This window comes from Rhinoraja longicauda, chromosome 20, assembly GCF_053455715.1.
Source record: "Rhinoraja longicauda isolate Sanriku21f chromosome 20, sRhiLon1.1, whole genome shotgun sequence".
Lineage (NCBI taxonomy): Eukaryota > Metazoa > Chordata > Chondrichthyes > Rajiformes > Arhynchobatidae > Rhinoraja > Rhinoraja longicauda.
This window is the reverse complement of record NC_135972.1, coordinates 29,665,636-29,690,032: the sequence shown is the minus strand read 5'-3', so window position 1 is coordinate 29,690,032 and position 24,397 is coordinate 29,665,636. Positions and strand designations below refer to the sequence as shown.

Here is a 24,397-nt window from a genome sequence, read left to right as displayed (position 1 = left end):
TTTGTAGTGGAATTTCAATCCACAACCCTTTACTAGAAGGCAAAAATGCCAGTAATTTATCTAATGCATACATAAGCTAACATTTCTGAAGGGTAATATATATTTAATGCATTTCATGGGCTAAATGTCATCTGTGTGATTCTTTATATATATATATATGAAAGTGCAAAAAAAAAATTAATGGGTTGTTAGTGATATTTTATGAAGGAAAAGATTTTTATCAGACATTTTTTTACATTTGGCTTGTACTTCAAATGCATCATTTCAGATTCGTATGCTAACCTTTAAAAGATGCCATTCACTGACGTATAAAGGTAGCAACTGATCCACCCGGATTGCTCTTTTTTGGCAAAATGTCAGTTCAACAAAGGATGCACTGTAAAATATATAAGCAAACTAAAAGCATGTGCTTTAAAGGGTGCCATGTAACAAAATTAAATATAGGTGATAATGTTTGAAAATTGCTTGCAAGCATCCATTGTACATTAAATCTGTTAACATTTTGAGTCTTGTTTTCTAAATCTGGGTTTTAATTTTAATTAGTTGCAAAATTATTTATGAACACTACCTATTCCAGACATAATAGCACTTTTTAAACTAACAATCTTGATAAGTGTTGCAAAGTTCCCACTTGCAGAAGCATTCAGTTAAACAAAAGTTCACTAATGAAAATAGACTTTGTATCTGTTATGGAGGTGAAAGTCCAATTTATTTTTTAAAGATTATAATTTTGAGATCAATCTCTCATTTTAATGCACATTTTATTAATCACTTGACCATTTACTTCCTGCTTAAGTTACTAATAATCGTTCACTGGTTTAATAGTACTCAAATAAAATATTAAGTGTTCTTCAAACTTAATTGAAAACTGCATTTTTATAAAAATACTATTTTCTTCAGGAGATTCCTGTGGATTTGGATACAGTGCCACAGTCAAGACAAGTTGATCTGAAACCAACTCCATTTGGAACATACAATAGCCCCCTTTTGGTCTTCAAATCTTATAGGTATGAAGTCTTTAAATGTATAGTTTTGTTCTGGAATGCTGATGAAGCTTTCGACATGGAGTTTATATGGGAAGAGAAATATAATTCATACCAAAACCGTAAACACCAAATTTGCATTTACCATTGTACTGAAGATCAATTGCATCCACTCGCTCACTCGTGTGTCAGATGATGTTCTGCCATCGCTTTGCCACAGCTAGTGCCACATCTGTGCCTCTGCAGAGATCGTTCGCAGTGCATGCCTCTCTGTTGCAAGTCAGTAGGTGGGCCATTGTCTGTACCTGTCCACAGTTGCATTTGCCAGAGTCCGAGAAGCCCCACTTCTTCAGGTTGAGTCCGCAGCATCCCACTCCAGTGCGGAGGTGGTTTAGGGCTTTCCAGGTAGTACAAGGCAGGTGGTGTCCTGGTGTCCATCTGTTTGGTTTTGGTACCTGGCACAGTTGGCTCTAGTTCCATGAAGCTGTTCCGACTCTTCAAGTGGTTCTTGGCATGTTTGTGATTGTGCAAGGGGTGACGGGGGTCTGTGTCCGCATTGAACCGTTGTAGCCACTAATCTAACACAACAGCAAATTTAATTAATAAGTATTTCTATTCCTGGATTAAAAAGATAAATAAATAAATGATCGATTGTTTCATTAAGTTCTTTGTGTGCTCAGGGTTCAATTACATCTTCTCCCTGGCATGGCCTAAAGTAATAGTAAGGCTGGTAAACCGGGTAACTTATCATAGTTACTGATTAGGGCTGTCAAATTCTCTTTAGTCAAGTGAGCCAATTATGTCAGCAAAAGGGTTAAGGCAGTACAAAAAAGAAGCATGCACTGACTGCCATTTCACCTCTCCCCACAAAGATTTGCTAACGGAATTGGCACCAGAAGAGATTCTTATCACAATTTATGTTAACGTGCATTACTGGTGTTTTGGGGACTTGTTTAGTTTTTCAGGAAATTCTTAATTGAATGCAAGGAACATGTCTAATTTTATTGTAACATGAACATTTCAGAGAATTTGCTTTGTAAATCTGCACATTGAAAATTGGCAATGGAGTATCATAATTGAAGCATTCTGAAGAATTGTTAAATTGCTTCAAGATTTAAATGTGTAATTTATTTCCATGTGTTTTTAAAAAAATTGTCAGAAGTTCACTCTGATTTTCTTATCGTGAGTTTTCAATCTTTTAATGCAGGTTCAGCCCTTATTTTCGTAACAAAGAGAAACTTCTGATTAGTTCTGCATCCTATAGCAACTTGATTGATCCCAAGCAATGCTTCTGTCGTTTTGATTTAACTGGTACATGCAATGATGATGATTGCCAATGGTATGTATACTGTATTTTATAATGAAATGAATGTTATATTGAAAATATTCTTGATTACTGCCCTGACTTTATAAGATGATAACTTTGATAGTGAGTTGTACCACAAACTTCAAGGGATTACACTACAAAACTTTTGTTCTTATTATTGGTTGCTCCCATTTATATTAGTGCTATTTGAAACTATAAGACTGCTAACAAGTCTTCCAATCATTTGGGATTAATTACTTTATATCTGTCACACGTATTAAAGAGGCAGTATTTTAGGATTTGGAAATTTGATTTCCATGTTGTTGACTTAAAATGTTTCTTTTTAGATTTGCAATGAATTAGAATTGCAGAAGTAATTTGGTCCTCATTTTGATGTGAAGTTTAGCATTGTACAAAGGAAATGTTATGTATCTATTAAAGCCATGATTATTTATTCTATTTAGGCAACACATGAGAGACTGCATTTTAAATCAATCCCAGCTGTTTCAAGATCTTCTCTCCTACAATTTATCTCTGATTAAGTGTTCAGATTTTAGTACCGATGAAGAAATCAGGGTTGCAGCAGGTAACTATATATTATGTACTGTTTGTTTCTGCATCCTGACAATTTATGAGTGTATGCTACCATGTTCGAAAATGAATTTTTAGCTCTTAATATTATATCCAATGTGTTTTTGTGAAAATATTGTACTTGGAAGCAAAAATGTAAGTGGAGACTTTTTGTTTTTATATATAGAAAATTATGTAGATAAACAATTTGGGAAAAACAAAGATCGGATGACCACGGATGAGATGGCTGTGTTGCTTGTTAGCAAAGTAAATGAAAATACTGGTCACAGTAAGTAACTATTGCCTTTCAAATTATTATTTGTAGTTCACAAATAAAAAAACTCATCACTCTGGCTCACAACTTTTGGGATTTGAAGCAGTGTTGGTTATGAAATATTAACACAACATCCTTAATCTGAAATGAACCAAGAATTAGGCTTAATTGTGAAGTATGTTAAGACAACAAGCCTGTTATAAAGACATTGGCTCATCATGCAGGATGAACCATTTTAACTATCTTAAATAGGGCAAGTTAATGTTCGCAAAAGAAACACTGATGGGGTAGGGCGGGGTGAAGCGGAATGTTTGCACACTTGGAATAAGAACACATGTCCACTTATGTCAAATGGATAATAATCCTAAATTAATAATTTTAGTAGTGAAGAACGATTTTGACATAAACTTAGTTTGGATATATACTGTGGCAACACATATTTGCAGATTAAATCATTAGTATGGTTTCTTCAAACATTGGTTGAGATTCACAAACTTTGATCAATAAAGTCTAATATCCATGCTGCTATTCAAAAATCAAGGCGTAAAAATGCCAAGGATTAAAAAAATTGGAGTTTAAATGATGAAAAATTATGCATTTGCATGTTCCTTATTTCAGCACCTCGTTATACAACATTCAAAGAGAGAAGGAAATGGAAGCCCAAACTTCTGAAAAAACAAGTTTCTGAAAGTAGCAACAGTGATGATGAACAAAATTCTGGACCAGTAAGATATGGTATGATTGTTTTCCGTAGATAAGATTAGAATGGGTTTTAAACGTAAAGCCATTCATTTTGTTTCTGAAATATTTGGAAAATGTGATCTTTATCTTGTCTGAATACATGGCCATCTGTTCTAACTAATGTGATCGTGGGTTGGTGATAAAGTGCTGCATAAATGAAATGGGTCATCTGTTCAGTATTTCATTCACAGTGTGATTTTAGTGATGTGGTTTCTCCACTCTTTGATAGTAGATTAGCATGATAAATGAACTAGTTTTTATTGGAAAATTGAACTTTTCTTATCTTGTGGTCAGAAAAATATAAGCTTCAATAAATTTGTCCTTCAAAGGCCACCAGTGTTTTCCGAGCGATATACAGTATAATACAGAACTTTATTGTCATTCGGTACAGATACCAAACGAAATTTCAGCAGTCACAGAACACAAAAAAGAAAAGAACACAGGACACACGACCCCAACACAAACATCCATCACAGTGACTCCAAACACCCCCTCACTGTGATGGAAGGCAACAAAACTTCCACTCTCTTTCCCCCCCCCCACGCCCACGGACAGGCAGCTCGACCCCTACCGAGGCGACCGACACGCAAGGGGATGGAAGGCCCCGCGGCCGAGCCGCACCGGACCGGGCACTGAAACGTCCCGTGGCCGAGCCTGTGCCGGCGATGTTAAGTCCAGCGGCCGAGCCGCGCCGGGCGATGGAAGGCCCCGCGGCCGAGCCGCACCGGGCGCTGCCAAGTCCCGCGGCCGAGCCGCGCTGGCGATGTTAAGTCCAGCAGCCGCGCCGGGCGATGGAAGGCCCCGCGGCCAAGCCGCGCTGAAACGTCCCACGGCCGAGCCGCGCCGGCGATGTTAAGTCCAGCGGCCGAGCTGTGCCGGGCGATAGAAGGCCCCGCGGCCGTGCCGGGTGCTGAACCGTTCCGCAGCCGAGCCGCGCCGGGTGATGGAAGGCCCGGCGGCCGAGCCGCACCGAGTGCTGAAACGTCCCGCGACCGTACCGGGCGATGGAAGGCCCCGCGGCCGAGCCGCGCCGGGCACTGTTAGGTCCCGCGGCCAAGCCGCGCTGGCGATGCTAAGTCCAGTGGTCGAGCCGCGCCGGACGATGGAAGGCCCCGCAGGCGATGGAAGGCCCCGCGGCCGAGCTGCGCCCCGGGGAAGAAACCTAATAAAAGAAAGGTTTCCACCACCCCCCGCCCCACCCCACCCCCACCACACATACACACACAGCCAAAAACAGAAACAAAAACCATCCCAACACCGACACACAAACAAAACAAAAAAAGGGAAAAAGACAAACAGACTGCCAGCGAGCCGCAGCCGTTAGGCGCAGCCACACGTGACCTTAGGCGCAGCCACACGTGACCTTAGGCGCAGCCACACGTAACTTTAACTCTTGAAATTCTTTGTGGAAATATCTTAAGAGTTTGCCTAATAGCTATATTGTTGATTGGAGCAAAGAAGCTAAAGGAAAGCAAGGAAGGATCGTGACTTTATACGGATTGTTTTCAGAATCTCCAGGGGGAATTCCAAATCAGTTTATAACGAAAGGAGGATTTTTGAAATTTAATCACTTTTGTAATGCACTATGTCAATGCAGGATATGATGGAGTTTGTGCAGTAATTGAGCAAATAACACTTAGAAATTGGTCAATAAATGCTGAACTGAATTATAGTTTGTTACATTACCTAACTAAAAAGGAACTGCAGATGCTGGTCTGAAGACGGGTCCCGACATCACCTGTCCATTTTCTTCAGAAATGCTGTCTGACCCGCTGAATTATTCCGGCATTTTGTGATCCCTGTTATTTTAAATGGATACGAAAGAGCTTAATCATGCTAAATCTAGAAATTTGTGTTTGGGTGTTTCGCTTGACAAAGATAGGATTTCTGACCAATTGGGTACTGGATTTTCTGAGATATACTGTATAATAAAGGTAACTTATTATCATCGATCAGGTCACAAAAAGGTTGGTTAGATATTCATGAATTGAGTTCTTGGTAGTTTTCCCAAGTTGATGCTGTTAAAACTGTCCAGTGCAATACTTTTCTATAAAATGTTTTAGTGAATCCAACTATAAAAATGTCAGTTTGTACTAAATCATATGTAAGGCATTGATGCCCAAATTCTGCATGACAGGACTAGACTGGCATGCGTTTTAATGACTGATCACTAGTCCATTTTGTCCCAGAAATGTGAGCATGAAGCGTGTAGTAATTGCTCAGATTGGGGAACATGGCTGCAGAACTACATTAGTCGAGTAATCTCGGTCAGGGAACAATAGGGAAGTGTGTGGTAACCACTCTATACCCCATAGGCTCTAAGATCCTTATCCCATCAGACTTTGGCACCCTGGTTCACTGCATTTTAACTGATCTGATTTTCATCCTCCTGAATTAAAAGTGGCAGTAAATTTACGTAATTATTTCCAGCTGGAAATCTCTAATAAAACACATAGCAAGGAAAACTATGCTTGGAATGCTGATATATTTAAAATGTCACCACAAATACCTCTATTTTCGATTTTCATCAGATTTGACAAGTAATTTCCTCCAAGCTATTTGCAATTTTGAAAATGTTGGGAGCCATCACTGGCCATGACAATCTCTCGACTGTATCATTGTGCAATATCTGAAGCCTCCAGGAACAATATTTATGGAGACATGCAATAGTTTATCTTTTAACCAAACTAATTTGATATCTTGGCATTGAGTTTATGTTCAGATGCAATGGCTGTGGTTTTGTGCACTGCAGTAAATAAATTTGTCGCACTGTGGGTAGATTCGATGTTTGGGTTTGGCTGGAATTTGACTTGACTGGCAGTTGAAAGCTTGTGTTGTATTGGTACAAAATGACATTTCTGAAAGGATGTATTAATATAAATGACAATGCATATCACCAATCAACCATTTTTAAAAGTACGTTTTCCTGAATGAGTTCCTCGAGTTAGAATTGCTGTTTTATGTGGATGCAAAAACAGTTCTCTTGCATTTCAGCCAAGTCTGTGGAAGATTCTTGGTCTGGAAATCGAGCATTGGACGCAGTTATTACTCCAGATGATGTTCGGTATTTTACGGCAGAGACTGATGATATTGCCAACTTGGAAACAAGCGTGATGGAAAATCCACAAGATGTTCAGCTTTGGATTAAACTCACCTACAAATACCTGAATCAGAGGGAAGGGTATGTATGTGTGTTCTAATCGGTTTGAACAGATGAGTGAATGAGATGAATTGCCTTGCTCAACTTGCTTCCATGTTAGATGTCAAGCAGTTACTACTGCGCTATTCTACCTGTTGAAGTTTGCCCCGCTTCTTGACTGTTTTCTTCATAATGCTGGCTTCACCTAAATAGCACTCCATTGACTTCAGTAACATTCCTTTGATATCCTGAGTTTGTGAATGCTAAATAATACTGGAAATACTCTGCAGGCCAGGCAGCAACTACAGAAACAAATCAGTTACTTTCAGGTTGAAGGCACTTCGGAACTTATTCAACAGATGAAGTTTCTTCAACCTGAAATGTTAACTCCGTTCCTCTTTCCACAGATGTCGCCTGACCTCGTGTTTTTGCCATTTTCTGTTTTTATTTCAGTTTTCCAGCACCTGAATGCAGAGGCCTTTATTAAGTCGCTCATAAATTAACCTTTGAAGTATGTGCTGAGTTAGGGGATTTGCCTGAATAAATTTTCAGGTTAATATGTTAGACTATGTGCTAATTAACTTCTCAATGCCTACATTGATTTAATGTATATCAACTAGTGTTTGAAATATTTTCCATTTTACTTTCTTAGTGCTGAATCTCAGCAAAATTACCAAATCGTTCACTGCCCAAAATTTTATAGATTATCAAGATGGGCATGTGCAGAAATATCCCTTTCTGTGCAAAAAATCTAAAATTACATTTTAATGTAAATCCTTTTACAGAAATTGGGCTTAATGTTGCAATGTAGATTTGTTGAATTATATATTTATTTTGATTTCTTTTCCGTCTGTATTGATTTAAAACTGCTCAGCTGCATAAACACTGAAATTGAAGTGATCAGTTACAACCTAACTGCACAAAGATTTTCTCTTTCAATTTTTTTAATTTTTTTGATGGATTATGGGCTTAAATCTTGAAGTCTGTTAAAGCAGGAAGACCTGGAGCTATGAATTGTACAAAGTCTGCATAAACTGTTCATAAAGGAATTGGACAAAGCAAATTTGAAATAAAAATGTATTTGATATAATGCCTGGCCTGAAAATTATATGTAGTAATCTTAAACAAAATTAATCATTGGCAGCTTTAGTCACCAGTTTTCCATTACCGTCAAAATTTTACATTGAATCTTATAATACACCTTTGAGATTTGTTTCTGAAATCTGCCGCAAAATATGCTATCTTGCGCACCAACAAATCTGTTTACTAGCTTGGTGGACATCATGGGGCACTCTCTGTTCTGAATGAGCCCCTAATTTCACATTTTCTAACATCTTGGGTATAATTTTCAATATAAATGAGATCCCATTTTCTTGACGTTATTTGCCACCCACTGGTGTTGCCAGAATACATCTTTAACATCACAATTTCAAATGCCATTTTTGTGATATTGATAAACAGTTTAGAATTTCCACTTGTGAACTTTATTTTTGTTTAGAGGGTCACCTACTTTCTGAACGCAATGCTTGACATGAGCCCACACAGCTCCTTGCCGGTTTCTTGGTCTGTCCTTGATGCTTATCCCTGAGTATTTAACCACGGCCATGTCAAGTAATAGTCTTTAACAATGCTGTTCTTTTCAAATATATACTAATTTCATAATTGCTATGGAATCTTGTTTTTTAAATCTTAAAATATTGGACGCCTTTGGTCCTTAAACTTGGTTTTACCTTTAGCAAAGATTCACAACCTTAAAATGGCAGCGTAAAGAATTCACATACCCAAGTGGGCCTTGGCCTAAAAAATAAACCTTAAATATGAAGAAAGAAAAATTGACATATCACTGGCAACAGCCTTACAATCTAAATCTGATTTTGCAAGCAGATTTTCAGGAGTTCAAGGGTGTAGCCAGTCACATGTTGCAGACATGACCAAGCACATTACCACAAATGCCTTAATGAGCAAAGCCATTGAGATTTTAGTCTAGAATGAGAATGGCACTATTTCATTTTGAGTTACTGGCTTTTTAAAGCAGAAGATCAGACTAAAAAACAATCTGAACATTTCTGACAATTTTCTTTTGTAAGAGTTATCTAATATTGCTTATAAATTTGGAACAATGTAGACGTACTAACATCCCTTAATGTTGAATTTTGCACAATGTGAGCTCTTTAGAAACACTGAAGGTCTTACAGTATTACCTATAATCATGTTATTTGATTTTCTAAATCTATAACGGAATTAAAATCTGGTTAATGCTAACTTCTGTAATTTATGTCTTAATCTTCATACAAGTGAATAGTGTTGTTTTGTCTGTAGGTGGCACTGAGGTACTTTTTAATGAAAATGTCATTGTGATGTTTTGGAGCTGCAGTGTAAAAATACATTTTAATTTTTCTTCCCATACCCACCTTAATCAAATTAAATTCTGTATTTCTGTTCCAGAAAAATCCTTTGCCAGCTATTTAAAAAAATATTGATCCCAGTCAGCGTGTGTTAATTGAGGCTGCATTATTGCTCTCTATGTAGTTTATATTTGTGACTCTCACATTGGGTGGTTTTCCTCATAATTTGATTCTTTTTACCAGGACCCCTGCAGAATGTTTAGATGCTGCATTGAATGCTTTGGCTCGAGCACTTGAAATTAATAGAGCAAATCCTGAAATATGGTGCCATTATCTTAACTTATTTTCAAAGCGTGGTACAAAGGAAGAAGTTCAAGAAATGTGTGAGACAGCAGTCCAGTATGCTTCTACACATGCCGTCTGGTGGACTGTAAGTATCAATTGAAATTTTAAATATTGCACATTACAGATATAGTTTCATTGATACAGTAAATCTGCTGGGGGTGGGTGCCCAGCTGGGTGTGCAGCATTTTGAGGAGGGTAGAGGGGAAGCGAGGAGGAATTGTCAATGTTTGGGTCAATCCTGCGTCCGTCCTGTTCCTCAGCAGATTGCTCTTCTGTCTCCATCGTAATTTCATTAGTAACTGTAAAAAGCATTTCTCAAATATACAGTGTATTCAGAAAGTATTCAGACCCCTTCACTTTTTCCACATTTTGTTATGTTACTACTTTATTTTAAAATGGATTAAATTCATTTTTCTTATCATCAATCTACACACATTACCCCAGAATGATGGTGAAAACAGGTGTTTAGATATTTTTGCAAAGTAATTAAAAAGAAATAACTGAAATATCACATTTACGTAAGTATTCAGACCCTTTGCTATGACACTTAAAATTGAGCTTAGGTTCATCCTGTTTCCATTGATTATCCTTGATATTTCTACAACTTGATTGGAGTCTACCAATGGTAAATTAAATTGATTGGACATGATTTAGAAAGGCACACACCTGTCTATATAAGGTCCCACAGTTGACAGTGTATGTCAGAACAAAAACCAAGCCATGAAGACGAACAAATTGTCCGTAGACCACCGAGACAGGATTGTGTCGATTGTGTGGGGAAGGGTATAAAACAATTTCTGCAGCATTGCAGGTCCCGAAGAGCACAGTGGCCTCCGTCATTCTTAAATTGAAGAACTTTGGAACCACCAGGACTCTTCATAGAGCTGGCCGCCTGGCCAAACTGAGCAATCGGGAAAGAAGGGCCTTGGTCAGGGAAGTGACCAAGAACTGGATGGTCACTCTGACAGAGCTCCAGAGTTCCTCTGTGAAGATGGGAGAACCTTCCAGAAGGCCAACTATACCTGCAACACTTCACCAATCAGGCCTTTATGGTAGAGTGGCCAGACGGAAGCCACTCCTCAGTAAAAGGCATATGACAGCCCGCTTGGAGTTTGCCAAAAGGCACCTAAAGGACACTCAGACCATGAAAAACAAGATTCTCTGGTCTGATGAAACCAAGATTGAACTCTTTGGCCTGAATGCCAAACGTCACTTCTGGAGGAAAGGTAGGCACTGCTCATCACCTGGCCAATACCATACCTACGGTGAAGCATGGTGGTGGTAACACCATGCTGTGGATGTTTTTCAGCAGCAGGAACTGGGAGACTAGTCAGGATTGAGGGAAAGATGAACGGAGCAAAGTACAGAGAGTTCCTTGATGCAAACCTGCTCCAGAGCGTTCTGGACCTCAGACTGAGGTGGAGGTTCACCTTCCAACAGGATAACGACCCTAAGCACACAGCCAAGACAATGCAGGAGTGGCTTCGTGACAAGTCTGAATGTCCTTGAGTGGCCCAGCCTGAGCCTGGACTTGATCCTGATCGAACATCTCTGGATGGACCTGAAAATAGCTGTGCATCAACGCTCCCCATCCAACCTGACAGAGCTTGAGAGGATCTGCAGAGACAAATGGGAGAAATTACCCAAATACAGGTGTGCCAAGCTTGTAGCGTCATATCCAAGAAGACTTGAGGCTGTAATTGCTACCAAAGATGCCTCAACAAAGTACTGAGCAATGGGTCTGAATACTTATTTAAATGTGATATTTCAGTTATTTCTTTTTAATTACTTTGCAAAAATTTCTAAACACCTGTTTTCACTTTTTTATTATAGGGTATTGTGTGTAGATTGATGTTAAAAAAATGAATTTAATCCATTTTAAAATAAGGCTGTAACGTAAGAAAATGTGGAAAAAGTGAAGGGGTCTGAATATTTTCTAAATGCACGGTAATTAGCCTGGCCTGTTGGGAGCATGCGTGCTGTTTTGGACCCTGATTCGTTAGATTGAGCCAGTCTTACATTCCAGTAAGGCACTGGAGTTATTGGGTGAGCTTTGGCTGGCATCTGATTATATTGGTGTTTCTAAATGATTACATAGATGTTAGAAATTCAAGCAAAATGGTCGCTGTAGTTAGTTGTTGACCAAAACTTTTAAAAGTTAATCTGCCGTGTGCTTGAAAATTACCCTGCCTGTCACTGATGAGGCGTCTAAGGTAACGATGACTGTGAAGCACTTAACGGCTGAGGAAAGCTCTTCCTTCAGAGACCTAATTTTTATTGTATCCTCCGCTTGCAGTATTTAACACTCGAGAACTCATTTGATGGAAAAGACTACGTTTGCAGTCGACTTGTGCAGTTTCTTATGGAAACTATGGAAGCATCAGAAAAATCAGAAATTCTGTCTTTTCAGTTACTTCAATCTCTGCTTTTTTGGGTGCAATTAAGTCTCCTTACTGGAAGGCAACAGAACGCACTGGCCATCTTTCAGGTATGGTTTTTTGAATTTGGCATGATAATGCAACTGATGTAATATTTTGAAGGTGACAATGTTAAATTTTATTTGGTAAAGAAAATGAATGGAACTGCTGATTTTATTTTGAACATGGAAAGCAAAAACCAGGAGACCAGCTTAAGATAAACATAGAAAAACAATGAAAGCAGCTCAGCAGGCCAGGCTGCAACCTTTGAACAAGTGTCATTGATATGTCAAGTCCAAGTCAATGTTCTGACTTTCGAACGTAATGAACATTCATTGGCACCGTTTCTCACCAAATGCCTCCCACCACTGTTGTGTCATTTTCCATCATCATTAACTGAACTAATCAAATAAAGTATTAAAAAAATACTGTAAAATTTAAAACTGTGCAAAATATGTTGGGTATACATATGCACAGACCTAGAGATTGTCATGGGGCAGTACAGAAAATCAGTCAGACCAATGTAATTCTTCGGAGAGATATTGCATGAAAACATTCACGAGGTAGTTTGTGGGACTGGTGGGGTTGTTACAAATGAAGACTGGAGAGCCTGGGAGTGTTTTCCCTGACACAGAAGAGGTTGGGAAATGACCTTGCAGGCTTCTAGAGTCATGTAGATAGAGATTTTTAAAAATCCCAGGATACGGGCATCTAAAATTAGGATTAAAGTGTGAGAGAAAAGATTTAAAGGAGACCTTGGGGCCAGAGTCTTTTCACCCAGACAGAAAATGAAATGAACTTCCAGAGAAAATGGTAGACAGAAACAATTGTAATATTTAAAAGCCATTTAGACAAGTATGTAAATAAGAAGGGTTAAGACGTATATGAGGCATAGCGGAAGTACCTTTGGTTGGCAGGGATGACTCTATGACGATAAATGCTGTAGCTAATCAATGCCCTGGGTAAACCACAGATGGAATAATGAATATTTCACTTCACTATTGCACCTACTTAGGAAATACTGTTAGTAGTGGTGGCAGTGGAGAGTCAGTTGAAAAATGAAACTTTGTTATTTAAAGAATCCATAACCGCTGAATATATTCCTTTGATTTGGGAAGATTAAGATATTTTTTAATTACTTTTTATATCATGGGGAAGTGGTAGAAAAGATAGAAGTAGTTTCATCAGTCATTGAGTCTAGCATCAGTAGGCTTAATTCCCACCAAGAGTAAGTAAATTAATCATTTTCAGTTTCTATGCAGATTGTTCAATGTAAAATCTTTCCTCTACTCTCCTGGATCAATAGGTAATAGATACTGATCTCTGGGCCGGTTCAAAAAGTACTTTATTTGTTGGAATTTAAGTATGTGATAAATGGACATCTCCTTTCTTGCTCCCTCAGTTATTGCAGGTAACCTGCTGCTGTTGACCCTGGTCTTCAGAATTTTAAATTCTACACAATCAAATTATCTTATGTCCTGTTATCTAAAGATTTAACATCTGTTTCAGAGTATCCCAAAGTGCTCTATAACCAATATAAAACTCTGGAAGTCTAGTCACTGTTGTAATGCAGTTGCATGATTGTTAATTTGCGTTCAGATTAACATTGACCAACCTACCAAGGTCCAGCGCCCAAATGTTTTTTAAATAGTGCCACGGATTCTTTTGCATGCACCTATGAGAGCGAACGAGGTTAAAATCCTGCTCAAAAGATGGTGCTTTCAACAGCGCAGCATTTCCTTGGTGCCGCACTGAATGCCAACCCCTATTTTTTGTGCTGAAAACATCAGTGATTTTTAATGGCATATTGCTCTTGTTTTTAGCTATTTGTCCAATCATCCATGAAATTTACTGTTGTGGCACCCTGATGCTTAAACTGACCATTCATTTGCACACATTTTGAACATTCAGAAAAATAAATTCAAGAACCCATAGGTTGGCTGTTAATGTTATCAATAGTTGTGGTTGTGGTAATTGATCTGAATCGATGTTACACTTTGCATTTCGAATTAGTAAAGTAATTTGTCAGGTTGCATTTTCTCCTGGAGTTGTGTAGTGTCATTGGTGTCATAATTTGTGGTAGGATCTCTTTAAATTCTATCAAATTCAAATGTAATGTTTGTAAATTGGGAATTTTTATCCATGCTTTTAATGTATATTTTGCAGAATGCCTTGAAAACTTCGGATGGTAACAAAAGTATGGCAGAACATTTAAATGGAAATGAATGCTGCCTGGCTTGGTTAGCGTACATTCACCTCATTGAATTCAACAGTCTTCCTTCCAAATTTTTCGATCCAGCCATAGCTAATTCTTCCAAACTCGTAACAAAGGAGCCTTTTCTAATTCCTTGGCAAACATCAAAAGATATAAAAACACACCCTGATACGTTGCTTGCATTGTTTGAAGGTGAAGTAGATCGACTTTTGTATCTTTCATTTGTATCTGTTAAATTGTCAGTCAGAATTTCATTTTGTTTTTTTAAAATCTGTTCAGATGCTGTCCAAGCGTGTTCTAGAGACTGTTCTGTGGAAGAGAGGGTTACAGTCTGCCTCTCAATTTACAGAAATATGATTTCAGCACTGAGGCTAATGGGGAGGTATGGTTACTTCATTTTTTAAGTAGTATTGAGGTATAAATGCTAATTATTTCAGCCGCACAAATCTGTGGTATGGTGTAACTTGGACATGAGTGCCGTTTATGGTCTTGTTTGTGGAATTTTAAACACATTGGTCTATTTGGAGTTTGCAGTTTAAAAATAAAATATTCAGGTTTTAATATGCTAAATGTATCTTTCAGGTGGGAAGCTGCTGAGAAACTCTGCAAAACACTGCTACAGTCTTGCCCAGCTGCTTACCAACTTACTGAAGCTCTAGCAGACCTTTATTTGGAGAGAAAACAAATTGATGATGCTGTGAATGCATGGCTGTGTGCTTTTAGGAGGAGTCCCCATAATGCTCAATTATTCTATTACGCATTCAAATTCTTTATTTCAGTGGTGTGTATATGTAACTTTTTTTAATTTACATTCTTGAGAAGTTTTGGTCAATGCATTCCAAGATTGGATTCCGTAAGATGCAATAGAACTTTTACAAATAATTTTTTATTTGGTTCGGGGAGTTAACATATGTTTAATTGCTGCCTTGGTGATCATTTTGTGGCAGGGTTTAACTTTTTTCACTCTTCCACTTTTAAATACCTCTTGTTCAATGATTCATGAAACAAATTAAGTTTTAGAAAATAGAAATAATTGAGAAAAAAAACCAATTTGGTAAATGTCTAAAAACATTTTGTCAACGCTTTTTGTGCTGATACTTTTGAGCAATCCACAACATGCAACGAAAGGTTATCTGGAAATTTGGGATGAGGTTGGCTAATGGTTTAAGCACTGAATTTGTGCAGGTAGTTTTGCTGTGACAAAATAGTTGTGTTCAGATGAAACTTCACCTTGTAGAAAATTGTATTATAAAAATTGTCCATGGGAGAAAGGCGGGTGTTTGGGGCTACAGAGTTTCTGACACATGTTATTTTTCCACAGCATTTTCAAAAATCTTTAAGTTTATTTTTGTTATCAGAAGCTAAAAATACTAAACGCAGCTTGTTACTATTTTTAATTAAAGATTATTACACCATTGTCAAAAGAATCTATTGTTTCTCAGTTTCAATGGCCAACTGCAGTGAAACTGACAGACTATTTTTAAGGGTTGGTGGTGTCTGATTACTGTGGGAAAGTTACACGGAAACACCCTAGACTTTTTTTCTCCCAAGGCAACTTTTTATTTATAGTGTCAATGTCCAAAGTAACTTTCAAATGGTTCTCTATTTCTCGATCAAAATAGGGATATAACCAATTCAGCTTTTGCAGTACAAATAGTTCGCCCTAATTCATCAATTGTATCCAATTAGCTTTATGGAAACGAGCATAATAGCAGAATGCCTGTATTGTTAACTGGTAATGACCTCAAGGTGATTAATATGATCGTGTCAGTATTTACTTTACAAAGAACAACTAAAGGGGGAAAACTAAGATTAAAATTTAGGGATACCTGGAAGATGTACATCAATTGCAGCTTGTCTATTCTTTATATCCCTGTTGACCTGTTCCTGTTTATATATTTTTTAACATTAAATTTTCTGAAAAAGATTGCTGAAAAATTACTTTTTCTCTAAGTGAGCTAAAGCAATTAAAAAGATAACCGCATGTTGACTGCAACTAGATACATTTTGTATTGAATGATAAAGTGTACTTGTGTGATATACTAATTATTTGCCTGAATTAACTATTGTCATTTTGGTATTTGTTCATTGCAGAAAAACATAGATATCATTCCAGTTTTGTTTCAGGAGTTTATCAACTCCTTCTTTGAGGGGGAGGTCCCTGAACATCAGCCTGCAGATATTTTACGGTATGTTTTGAAGCATAACTAGAACATCTCACTTATTTTCTGTTTTTTTTTAAAGTGAATTCCTGTTTAAGCTTTTTAAGAATGGCTTTCGCATGTGGCCTATTCAGTAAATCCCTTACTTAATAGTAAAATTAAATTTACGGTATTTTGCTTTCATAAGCATGACGTGCAAGGCCAAATGCATCAGTAACGCTGTCTTTTTGCTGAAATCTATTGATTTATTCCAGCAAACATTTTTTCTTTTTGGATATTATCTGCAGTGCTATTAAAAAAAACTGAACTTAATGCAGCTAAATAATAATGTGTGCCAGGTAATTGATTTTATTGACTCATTGCATCTAATGTAGAAAAGCAAAGAGACTATGTTAAATCTTTTATATAAACACTGGTTAGGCATCGGGTTCTGGTTATGGGAATGATGTGAAGCCTATCGAGAGGATGCAGGAAAAAAATTACTAATGGATTTGAGTATTCTGGATGACACTTGAAGATAGAATAGAAATTCTGAGGCCTTGGAACAAGAAAGGTTGTTTGGGTATTTGATAGAGGTGGACAAAATGAGGATAAATTGAAGTTGTTTGTATGAGTGGACGCTTTAAGGATTAAGAGGTGTAGTTTTGCAGTTTTAAAGTACTAGTCAGAGGTAAAGTGAAGCAAGTTACTTTTTTTTTTTTTAAACGGCAAATTGTGATCTGGAATGCAATGACTTTAAGTGAGTGGTTACAGATTCAGTTGGGGTTTATGGATAGGATTTGCCTAAATACCTGATGTTTTGCAGGCGCTTGAAGAAACTGCAAGAAAATGGGACTAATGATTACTTTACAAAGAGCCTGGAAGGCAGGAATTGCAGTAAAGATTTTGTAGTTCTAATATATTTTTTAATACTCTCCAGCAACTTTTCCCTCAATGCTGACATGGGGCATTTCACCAGAGTTCCAGTATGTCGACAGGGTGAAGTCATGTAAATTAATCCTTCCTCAGCACATGTTGTCGCAGGCATTTCTGAGAAACCGATCAATGTTGCAGGCCCTCCCTTAGGATGTATCAACATGTGTAGCTAGTTTTCAGAACGCTACAGCTTAATTTGTTAAAGTGTTTTCTCATGGGTATCGTGCATGGTTTTTGCCACACTTTTAATAACTAGGCACTATTTTAAATGTTTATGTATATAAACTTTTCAAACCGTCTTTGGGAATTGCTAACATAAAGTTAAGTTGTCCTCGTAGCCGGGGGAGTTGGACGATGAGTGATAAGGTGGTTGCAGCATTTCAGATATGCAGTATTAGATGCCAGCACCTTGAAACGATGTCTGTTCAAAGTTGAAAGTGATTATTTTCTCAAGTATTTTTGTCTGATTTGTGCTACGGTGTGGTGAACTCATTTCACTTTTTTTTCCTTTTTTGAACATACTGCAGTATTTATTGCTCCAGTGGTTCAGCCGCTGAGCGTTACCGAAGCTTATAACTAAGCAAACAACGGGAGGAAGACTTGCTTGGATTAGGCAACAACCTGAAACTTGTTTTGATCAAGTTTTTCACTTTGTGCTCTCTTGCTACTCTGTTGCTACATGGGTTGTAAACTTGAAGGAAACGATTCTTAAAATGTAAGATGTTTAATGGCTTTTCTTCCTTTTAATAGTCACCTCCTCAATTATCCAATGCCTTATGACTTCAGAGCACCTTCATGTAAAGAAATATTGAACGGGGAACGGCTGAGCGCACAAATACCCTATCTATGGCTAATCTTCTGGTAAGAAATCTGCTGCTGTTTTGCTCTGAAATAAATAATTCTGCCAAATAATATCAATAAGTGTAAACCATTGAAGCCAAGATGTATAAATGCATATGGAATATTAATGAGTAAGATCCATTATTGCACAGCCCCATCTGTTATGCTAATCATAAGTGATTTCCACAATTTCTTTCCTATTTTGCCGTGTAACAGCTTATGGCAGTCCATTAATGCAAGCACAAGAGAAGCAGTAGACACATTTGAAGCAGCGCTGAGTACAGTTATGCAGAGTGATGTATTGAAACGGGTCTGGATGGAGTAAGTAAAGCATGCCACTCAGAACATTGCATCCTAATCAGATGAACACAATTATCTGTATAACTAATGTCTTCAATTGCTGTTGATTTTAAGATAATGAAAGTTGGATTTTTTTCTCTCCAGTTATCTCTTTTTTACCAATAGCCAACTAGTTGGGACTAACAACAAGATCAGAGACTTCAAACTGTTTACAGACCTTGTTCACAGATGTCTGGTCACGGTCCCGACAAGAATGCCGATCCCATTCAGCTCGGCCAAATATTGGACCAATTACGAATTTCATAATCAGGTAAATCAACATCGCTTATAATGTAAAGTAAAATATACAAGAAATCTCTATGTCCCTCATTAATCTATCCATCAGATGATTTTGTAAACAGTGTAGCATCAAAGCAATGCTGGCCTCACCCAGTCAAATATATCCCCTTTGTCTTATTCATTCCTCTCCTACCCTCATTGCAATTTAAAACTCATTGTTTCTTATTTTCCCAGTTCTGATGAAGGGTGCTTCATCTGATGTTATTTCTGTTTCACTTTTCACAGATGCCACCTGACCTATGTATTTGTAGCATTTTCTGTTGAAGTTTATTGGCCGTTCTAGTGAAAACTCCATCACATTAAGAATTGTTATTTACTTGTATGATGGTTAAGGATATTTTAACTGGATGAGCCGTGCAAACTGCAATTTATAGCGAGGGATTAATGTCTCCTTTCTCCTAATAAACTGGGTAAAAGGTGAGAAACTTTATCCAAAGTCTCCACTACATTGTTAATCCAAATCTCTTTGAACTTGGTATTTGTTTTTGATATCAGCTCAATGTCATTTGTGATGCTCCAAAAATTGGTAGATAATGACATGCTTGCTGTGTAGATCCTTGCATGAAGATTGATTACTTGGATAACTGGTGTAAAAGAGCAAAGATGTCTGTCAAAATCAACAAGAATAAAGTATTTTGTATTCATTATGTCAATGCAATAGTTGGCATAGATTTTCTTTTCAAGGCTTATTCTGGGGGGGGGGGGGATCACAGTTTAAAAATACAGGAGTTGCCGATTTGAGAATAAGGAGAAATATCTTGAAGGCTGTGAGATTTGTGATGATAATTATGGTTATGATTATGATTTGAGAACTCTTCAAGGATTGTGAAGGCAAACTGAATATCTTTGAGGAAGGGGTAGATGTATAATTGCTAAACAGAGAAGATTTAATGCAGGCACTCAAGAATGTAGAGCTATGGTTGTAGTCAGGTCAGCATTGATCTTGAATGATGGAACCAGTTTAAATGCCCGAGTGGCTGGTACAATTTTATGTTCACATGTCCAGACTCTTGAACGGAGCTCACATATTCTCGGGATGAATTCACCAATGTTTGAATCTACCTTGTTTTTTTCTGCACTTTATTTCTGCACTCTGTTAACATAGAACAGGACAGCACAGGAAGCAGCCCTTTGGACTACCATGCCAAGCGCTATGCCGTTATACTAGTCCACTCTGCCTGCATATCATCCATATCCCTCCATTCCCTGCCTATCCACATGCCTATGTAAAAGCCTTTTAAATGCCATTATCGTATCTGGCTATACACCAACACCCGCGTTAGATACTCTTGTCCTGCATCTCTTTAAACTATCCCCCTCTCATTTTAAAGCTATACCCTCTCGTGTTTGACATTTCACCCTGGGCAAAATTTTCTGACAGCCTGCCTCTCAAGATTTTATTTACTTCTATCAGGTCTCCTCTTGATCTTCAATGCTCCAGAGAAAATAATGCAAATTTGTCCAATCTCTTGTTGTAGCTAATACCCTCTAATCCAGGCAGCATCCTAGAAAATCTCATGAATCCTCTCCAAAGCCTCCTATCGACCTGTAATGAGGTGACCAGAACTGCACGCAAGTTTCATTTTCTCTTCTGCACTACTTCATTTGCTAGTATACGGCATGATTTGCATGCATTCCATAAACAGTGTTTATGACTATCGCAGTACAAGTGACAAAAATAAACCAATACTAAATTTAATATGACTTATTGCTTTCTCTTTATTTGCAAAATTGGTAAAGTAGCTTTTCCTCATTACTATAGTATTTAAAATCTTTCCTAATGGGATGCAGGGGAAAGATTACGTTGAGTGAGTCATCTGGTGATCTGGACAAATGATCCAGATATATTGTTATTCGTGCCTTGCAGCTGGGTAATTTAAAACTCCAGTTTAGAATTATCAGTTAATGAGGAATAGAAAATCACTGAATCATCAATTCACAAATGAGGAATTTGATATCAGGTTGCAGAGTAATGTGGTTAATTCTTGACTCCCTGAAATTATCCAGCAAGCCATTTTGTCATCAAGGAGATGCCTCACCATCGATTTCAAGGGCAAAAGTTACAGTAAATGTTGGCCTTGTGACGCTCATGTTCATATGAATGAACAAGAAATATTATATTTACGAATTTAGGTGCTTTTTTATGCTAACTTTTGGGCAGCTTTCTTTGGCATTAACGTGAACAGACTTTAAACTATTTTTCAGGTGATTTTCTTTTATCTGAGCTGCCTTCCTCAATCTCAGCATTGCCAAGCCTTGGAGAAATTCCCTTCCATGATGCCAACTAATGTTGAACTGGCATTAAGGTAAATACGTAAAAAGATGAATTGTTCCGATTTTGGAACCAGAAGAAAACCTACGCCCTTTACACTGAAAGACTTTAATCTTTAGGTGTACAGATTGCTAGGAATTGCTCATAGATTTATTTTGGAAATTGGTTTCAACCTGCTTGTGTTCTTAATGCAGGATCCTGGAACAGGAGTGGAAGGAGGGTAATATCCAGCACCTCAAGTTACAATTGAAAATGTATACACATTCTCTACCAATCTGTTTGCCGATTTGGAAAATGTAATGGCATGTTTTTATTCTTGCTATTTTATTGCTTATTTATAACATTTTATTAGCAGCTGCTAACATCTTTTTTCTGAATATTGAATTGGAATAGTTTTAAAAACTCACCAAGAAGCTTGGTTTACTTTCTCTAAGATTGTCAAATCAATGATTATGTCAGAAGTTAGGCTTTTGGAAAATCAGATTTAAAATTTATATTGTAGTTCTGTAAGGTGAAAGGCACTTTCACCCAGTGTTGGTAAATATTGCCATGATAAAGTGTAAAGATTTCAATGTACAACTGCAACAGGGTGTGGTTGTGTCCTGAATGTGAATATGAATATACTTTGATGCATTTTATAAGCCTTGAAATATAATTAAACTTGTTCTGTTTCTCTCTGCATTAGAGCCATAGTTGTTGAAAGCATGTTAAGGGACCACCAAAATGAGGTACGTCTATGTGTTTTGCATTCTTAGTTCTCTTGTGGAGGAATATAATCTTAACAGCATTCTTATAATATATTTTTTAATTCCTTTGGCTTGGCTAATTTCTATTAAAACTATGTGGTTGTATTGGGTTTTTATTTTGCGTTTTTTGGGCCCCGGTTCCTCGGTACGGAACTGGGCATACCCTATCAGGTTTTGATGTTATCTTACGGCTATTTCCACAGAGAATGTACCATGTGCATGAATCTTCCATAAATCTAATAGCAGACATTGTGCAGCAGTTCTGTATTCGTGTTTCTCAAATTTCTAGTTCTCACATAAATGCTCCCACTGGCTGTTTGCTGTTTTTTCAGGTTCGGCATCTTTACCGACGGGCTCTTCAGAAGCTACCCCTTTGCGCATCACTATGGAAAGATGTAAAGTTTCCCACTTATCATTCTTTTAAATGTTCTATAATTGAGATTTTATATAATCATTTAGCTGTTTAAATTGAATTTTGAATTATTTTTGTAATTTGCAAGAGAGATTGTACAGATTTTTATAAAAGCATCCATTTCCACTGACAAGGTAATATTTAATTGGTGACTAAGTCTTACGTAAGTGCTTCCCCTGTCTCTTTCAGCAACTCTTGTTTGAAGCATCAGAAGGAGGTAAAACTGATAATCTCAGAAAACTAGTTGCCAGGTGCCAGGAGATTGGCGTCAGCTTAGATGAGCTCTTAAATTTAAGCCCTTCCCAGAACAGAGGGCAGTGATTACAGAGCGTAAAAATCGTGCCACATCCCCCACGTTAAGAGGTGGCTCTTCAAGACCTGGCTCCTCTGTAGCTGATGTCTGCAAATGCAGGTAATAATAAGTGGAGATGCCCTTGTCCATCGACTTTCTACTCTTCGTGGTCAAAAACCATTGGGGTTTGCGCACCAGTGACCCAAAGCAAGATCCATGAACTCCTACTTGGCCTCTCGGGGCCCTGTCAGGTTCTCGTAACATCACGCCCGTAAGTATGGTACTTCCAAATGATGAATCCTTTTTCTTAATGTTTGTCTTTAGTCTTGACGCAAACTGATGCATGTAAAATTGGCTACATTATAGTGCAGTTTTATGCACTCGAATAGGGCAGATTTTTTTCTTTTTATCCCTTCCCACGTTAAACCTTTGAGATTTTTTTATTGCAGGTTCAAAAGCAGCAGGTTTCAAAGAAAGTTTTATTGCCATGGTACAGAGTCCAAAGTGACTGTTTACCTGGTGAAGATTCAGGAAGGGTTGCATATTGCCCTTTCTTGTATATTCAGTGTGGTAGACTTGCTGCTGCAGGGACTCTGGTTTATGTATTAACATACTTGAGGACGAGACTACTGCAGTGGAAAAGTTGGAACACTAAAATTTATGCATGCCAGTGCATCAGTAATTGAGGCTGGTCAAAATTTATGTGCAATCTTGGTTTGTGAAGATTTATTTATTTTATGGTTTAAACAAAACTTGAAGAATGACAAGTATTTGACAAATAAACTTTTGTACTAAATAGTTACTTTGTAAGTATTCTTATACAACGTGTTTATATTTGAGTATTTTCAATACATGCTTTATCAAAAAATTGCTTGTTGTCTTTCTTTTAAACTCAAATACAAGAAGTTTTAGCGCAAAACTTGACAAAATGTTTTTAGTGGCAGTTGGGGATACTAACGGGTTGTTCAAATCCGAAATAGCATCAGAATATCTTAATGTGCAGTTCAAAGTGCAGAAAATCAATCAAATTAGCTGCCTTTTTTGATGAAAATTTTGGTTGATACCAAAGCATCAAGACAAATCTAGAGCACTTTCACATCTAATGTGCTATTTTTAGAACTTCTCTCACAACTGTCCAGTATGTCCCACCAAAAGGCTGTGAAATGAAAGATAAATTGATCTGATTTTTCTTGATGGTTGATAGCATATCGACTAGGACCTTGTAAAATAAAAAAGTTTTGAATTTAATATTTCACACTGGGATGTCGCAGAATGCTTCACAGAAATATTAAATATTTTTCAAACGCACACACAGTTGCTATACAGGAAACATGGTAGGGACCCACAAACAGAACTGTAAAATGGTTGGGTAATCTTTGCTGCTTGATGTTAAGTGACAAATATTGGTACGAACACAGGAAAATTGCCCCTCCTTCAAAATAATCTCAGGAAGATTTTCAGGTTCTCAAGGGTGGCACAGCGGTAGAGTTGATGCCTAACAGCACCAGAGATCCAAGTTCGATCCTGACTGCGGGTGCTGTCTGTACCGAGTTTGTGCGTTCTCACTGTCACTGCGTGGGTTTTCTCCAGGTGCTCTGGTTTCCTCCCACACTTCAAAGATGTACACGTTTGTAAGTTAATTGGCTTCAGTAAAGTTGTTCCTGGCAACTGTTCCTGGTGTGTAGGATAGTGTTAGTATATGGGGTGATCGCTTGGTAGGCAACAGTGCCTGTTTCCACACTGTCAAAAGTCCACAGTAAAGAGGACAGAAAATGCCCCATTTA

The 24,397-nt window shown here is 37.7% G+C and overlaps 1 protein-coding gene across 2 annotated transcripts in view; it reads left to right on the top strand.

Moving 5' to 3' along the window:
* The window catches only part of zfc3h1 (zinc finger C3H1-type containing), a 46,591-nt gene extending 23,124 nt beyond the window's left edge, over positions 1-23,467 (top strand). For both annotated transcript variants that reach the window (XM_078417337.1, XM_078417336.1), the window contains exons 16-35: positions 901-1,007; positions 2,191-2,322; positions 2,754-2,875; positions 3,047-3,148; positions 3,752-3,868; positions 6,869-7,055; positions 9,602-9,788; positions 12,000-12,191; positions 14,287-14,527; positions 14,615-14,717; positions 14,918-15,116; positions 16,430-16,524; positions 18,163-18,273; positions 18,469-18,573; positions 18,697-18,862; positions 21,097-21,197; positions 21,358-21,459; positions 21,849-21,891; positions 22,242-22,304; positions 22,511-23,467. In XM_078417337.1, the coding sequence (XP_078273463.1) occupies positions 901-1,007; positions 2,191-2,322; positions 2,754-2,875; positions 3,047-3,148; positions 3,752-3,868; positions 6,869-7,055; positions 9,602-9,788; positions 12,000-12,191; positions 14,287-14,527; positions 14,615-14,717; positions 14,918-15,116; positions 16,430-16,524; positions 18,163-18,273; positions 18,469-18,573; positions 18,697-18,862; positions 21,097-21,197; positions 21,358-21,459; positions 21,849-21,891; positions 22,242-22,304; positions 22,511-22,642 (2,607 nt within the window). In that variant the 3' untranslated portion in view covers positions 22,643-23,467. The remainder of the gene's footprint in view (positions 1-900; positions 1,008-2,190; positions 2,323-2,753; positions 2,876-3,046; positions 3,149-3,751; positions 3,869-6,868; positions 7,056-9,601; positions 9,789-11,999; positions 12,192-14,286; positions 14,528-14,614; positions 14,718-14,917; positions 15,117-16,429; positions 16,525-18,162; positions 18,274-18,468; positions 18,574-18,696; positions 18,863-21,096; positions 21,198-21,357; positions 21,460-21,848; positions 21,892-22,241; positions 22,305-22,510) is intronic.
* The last annotated feature ends 930 nt before the right edge of the window (positions 23,468-24,397 follow it).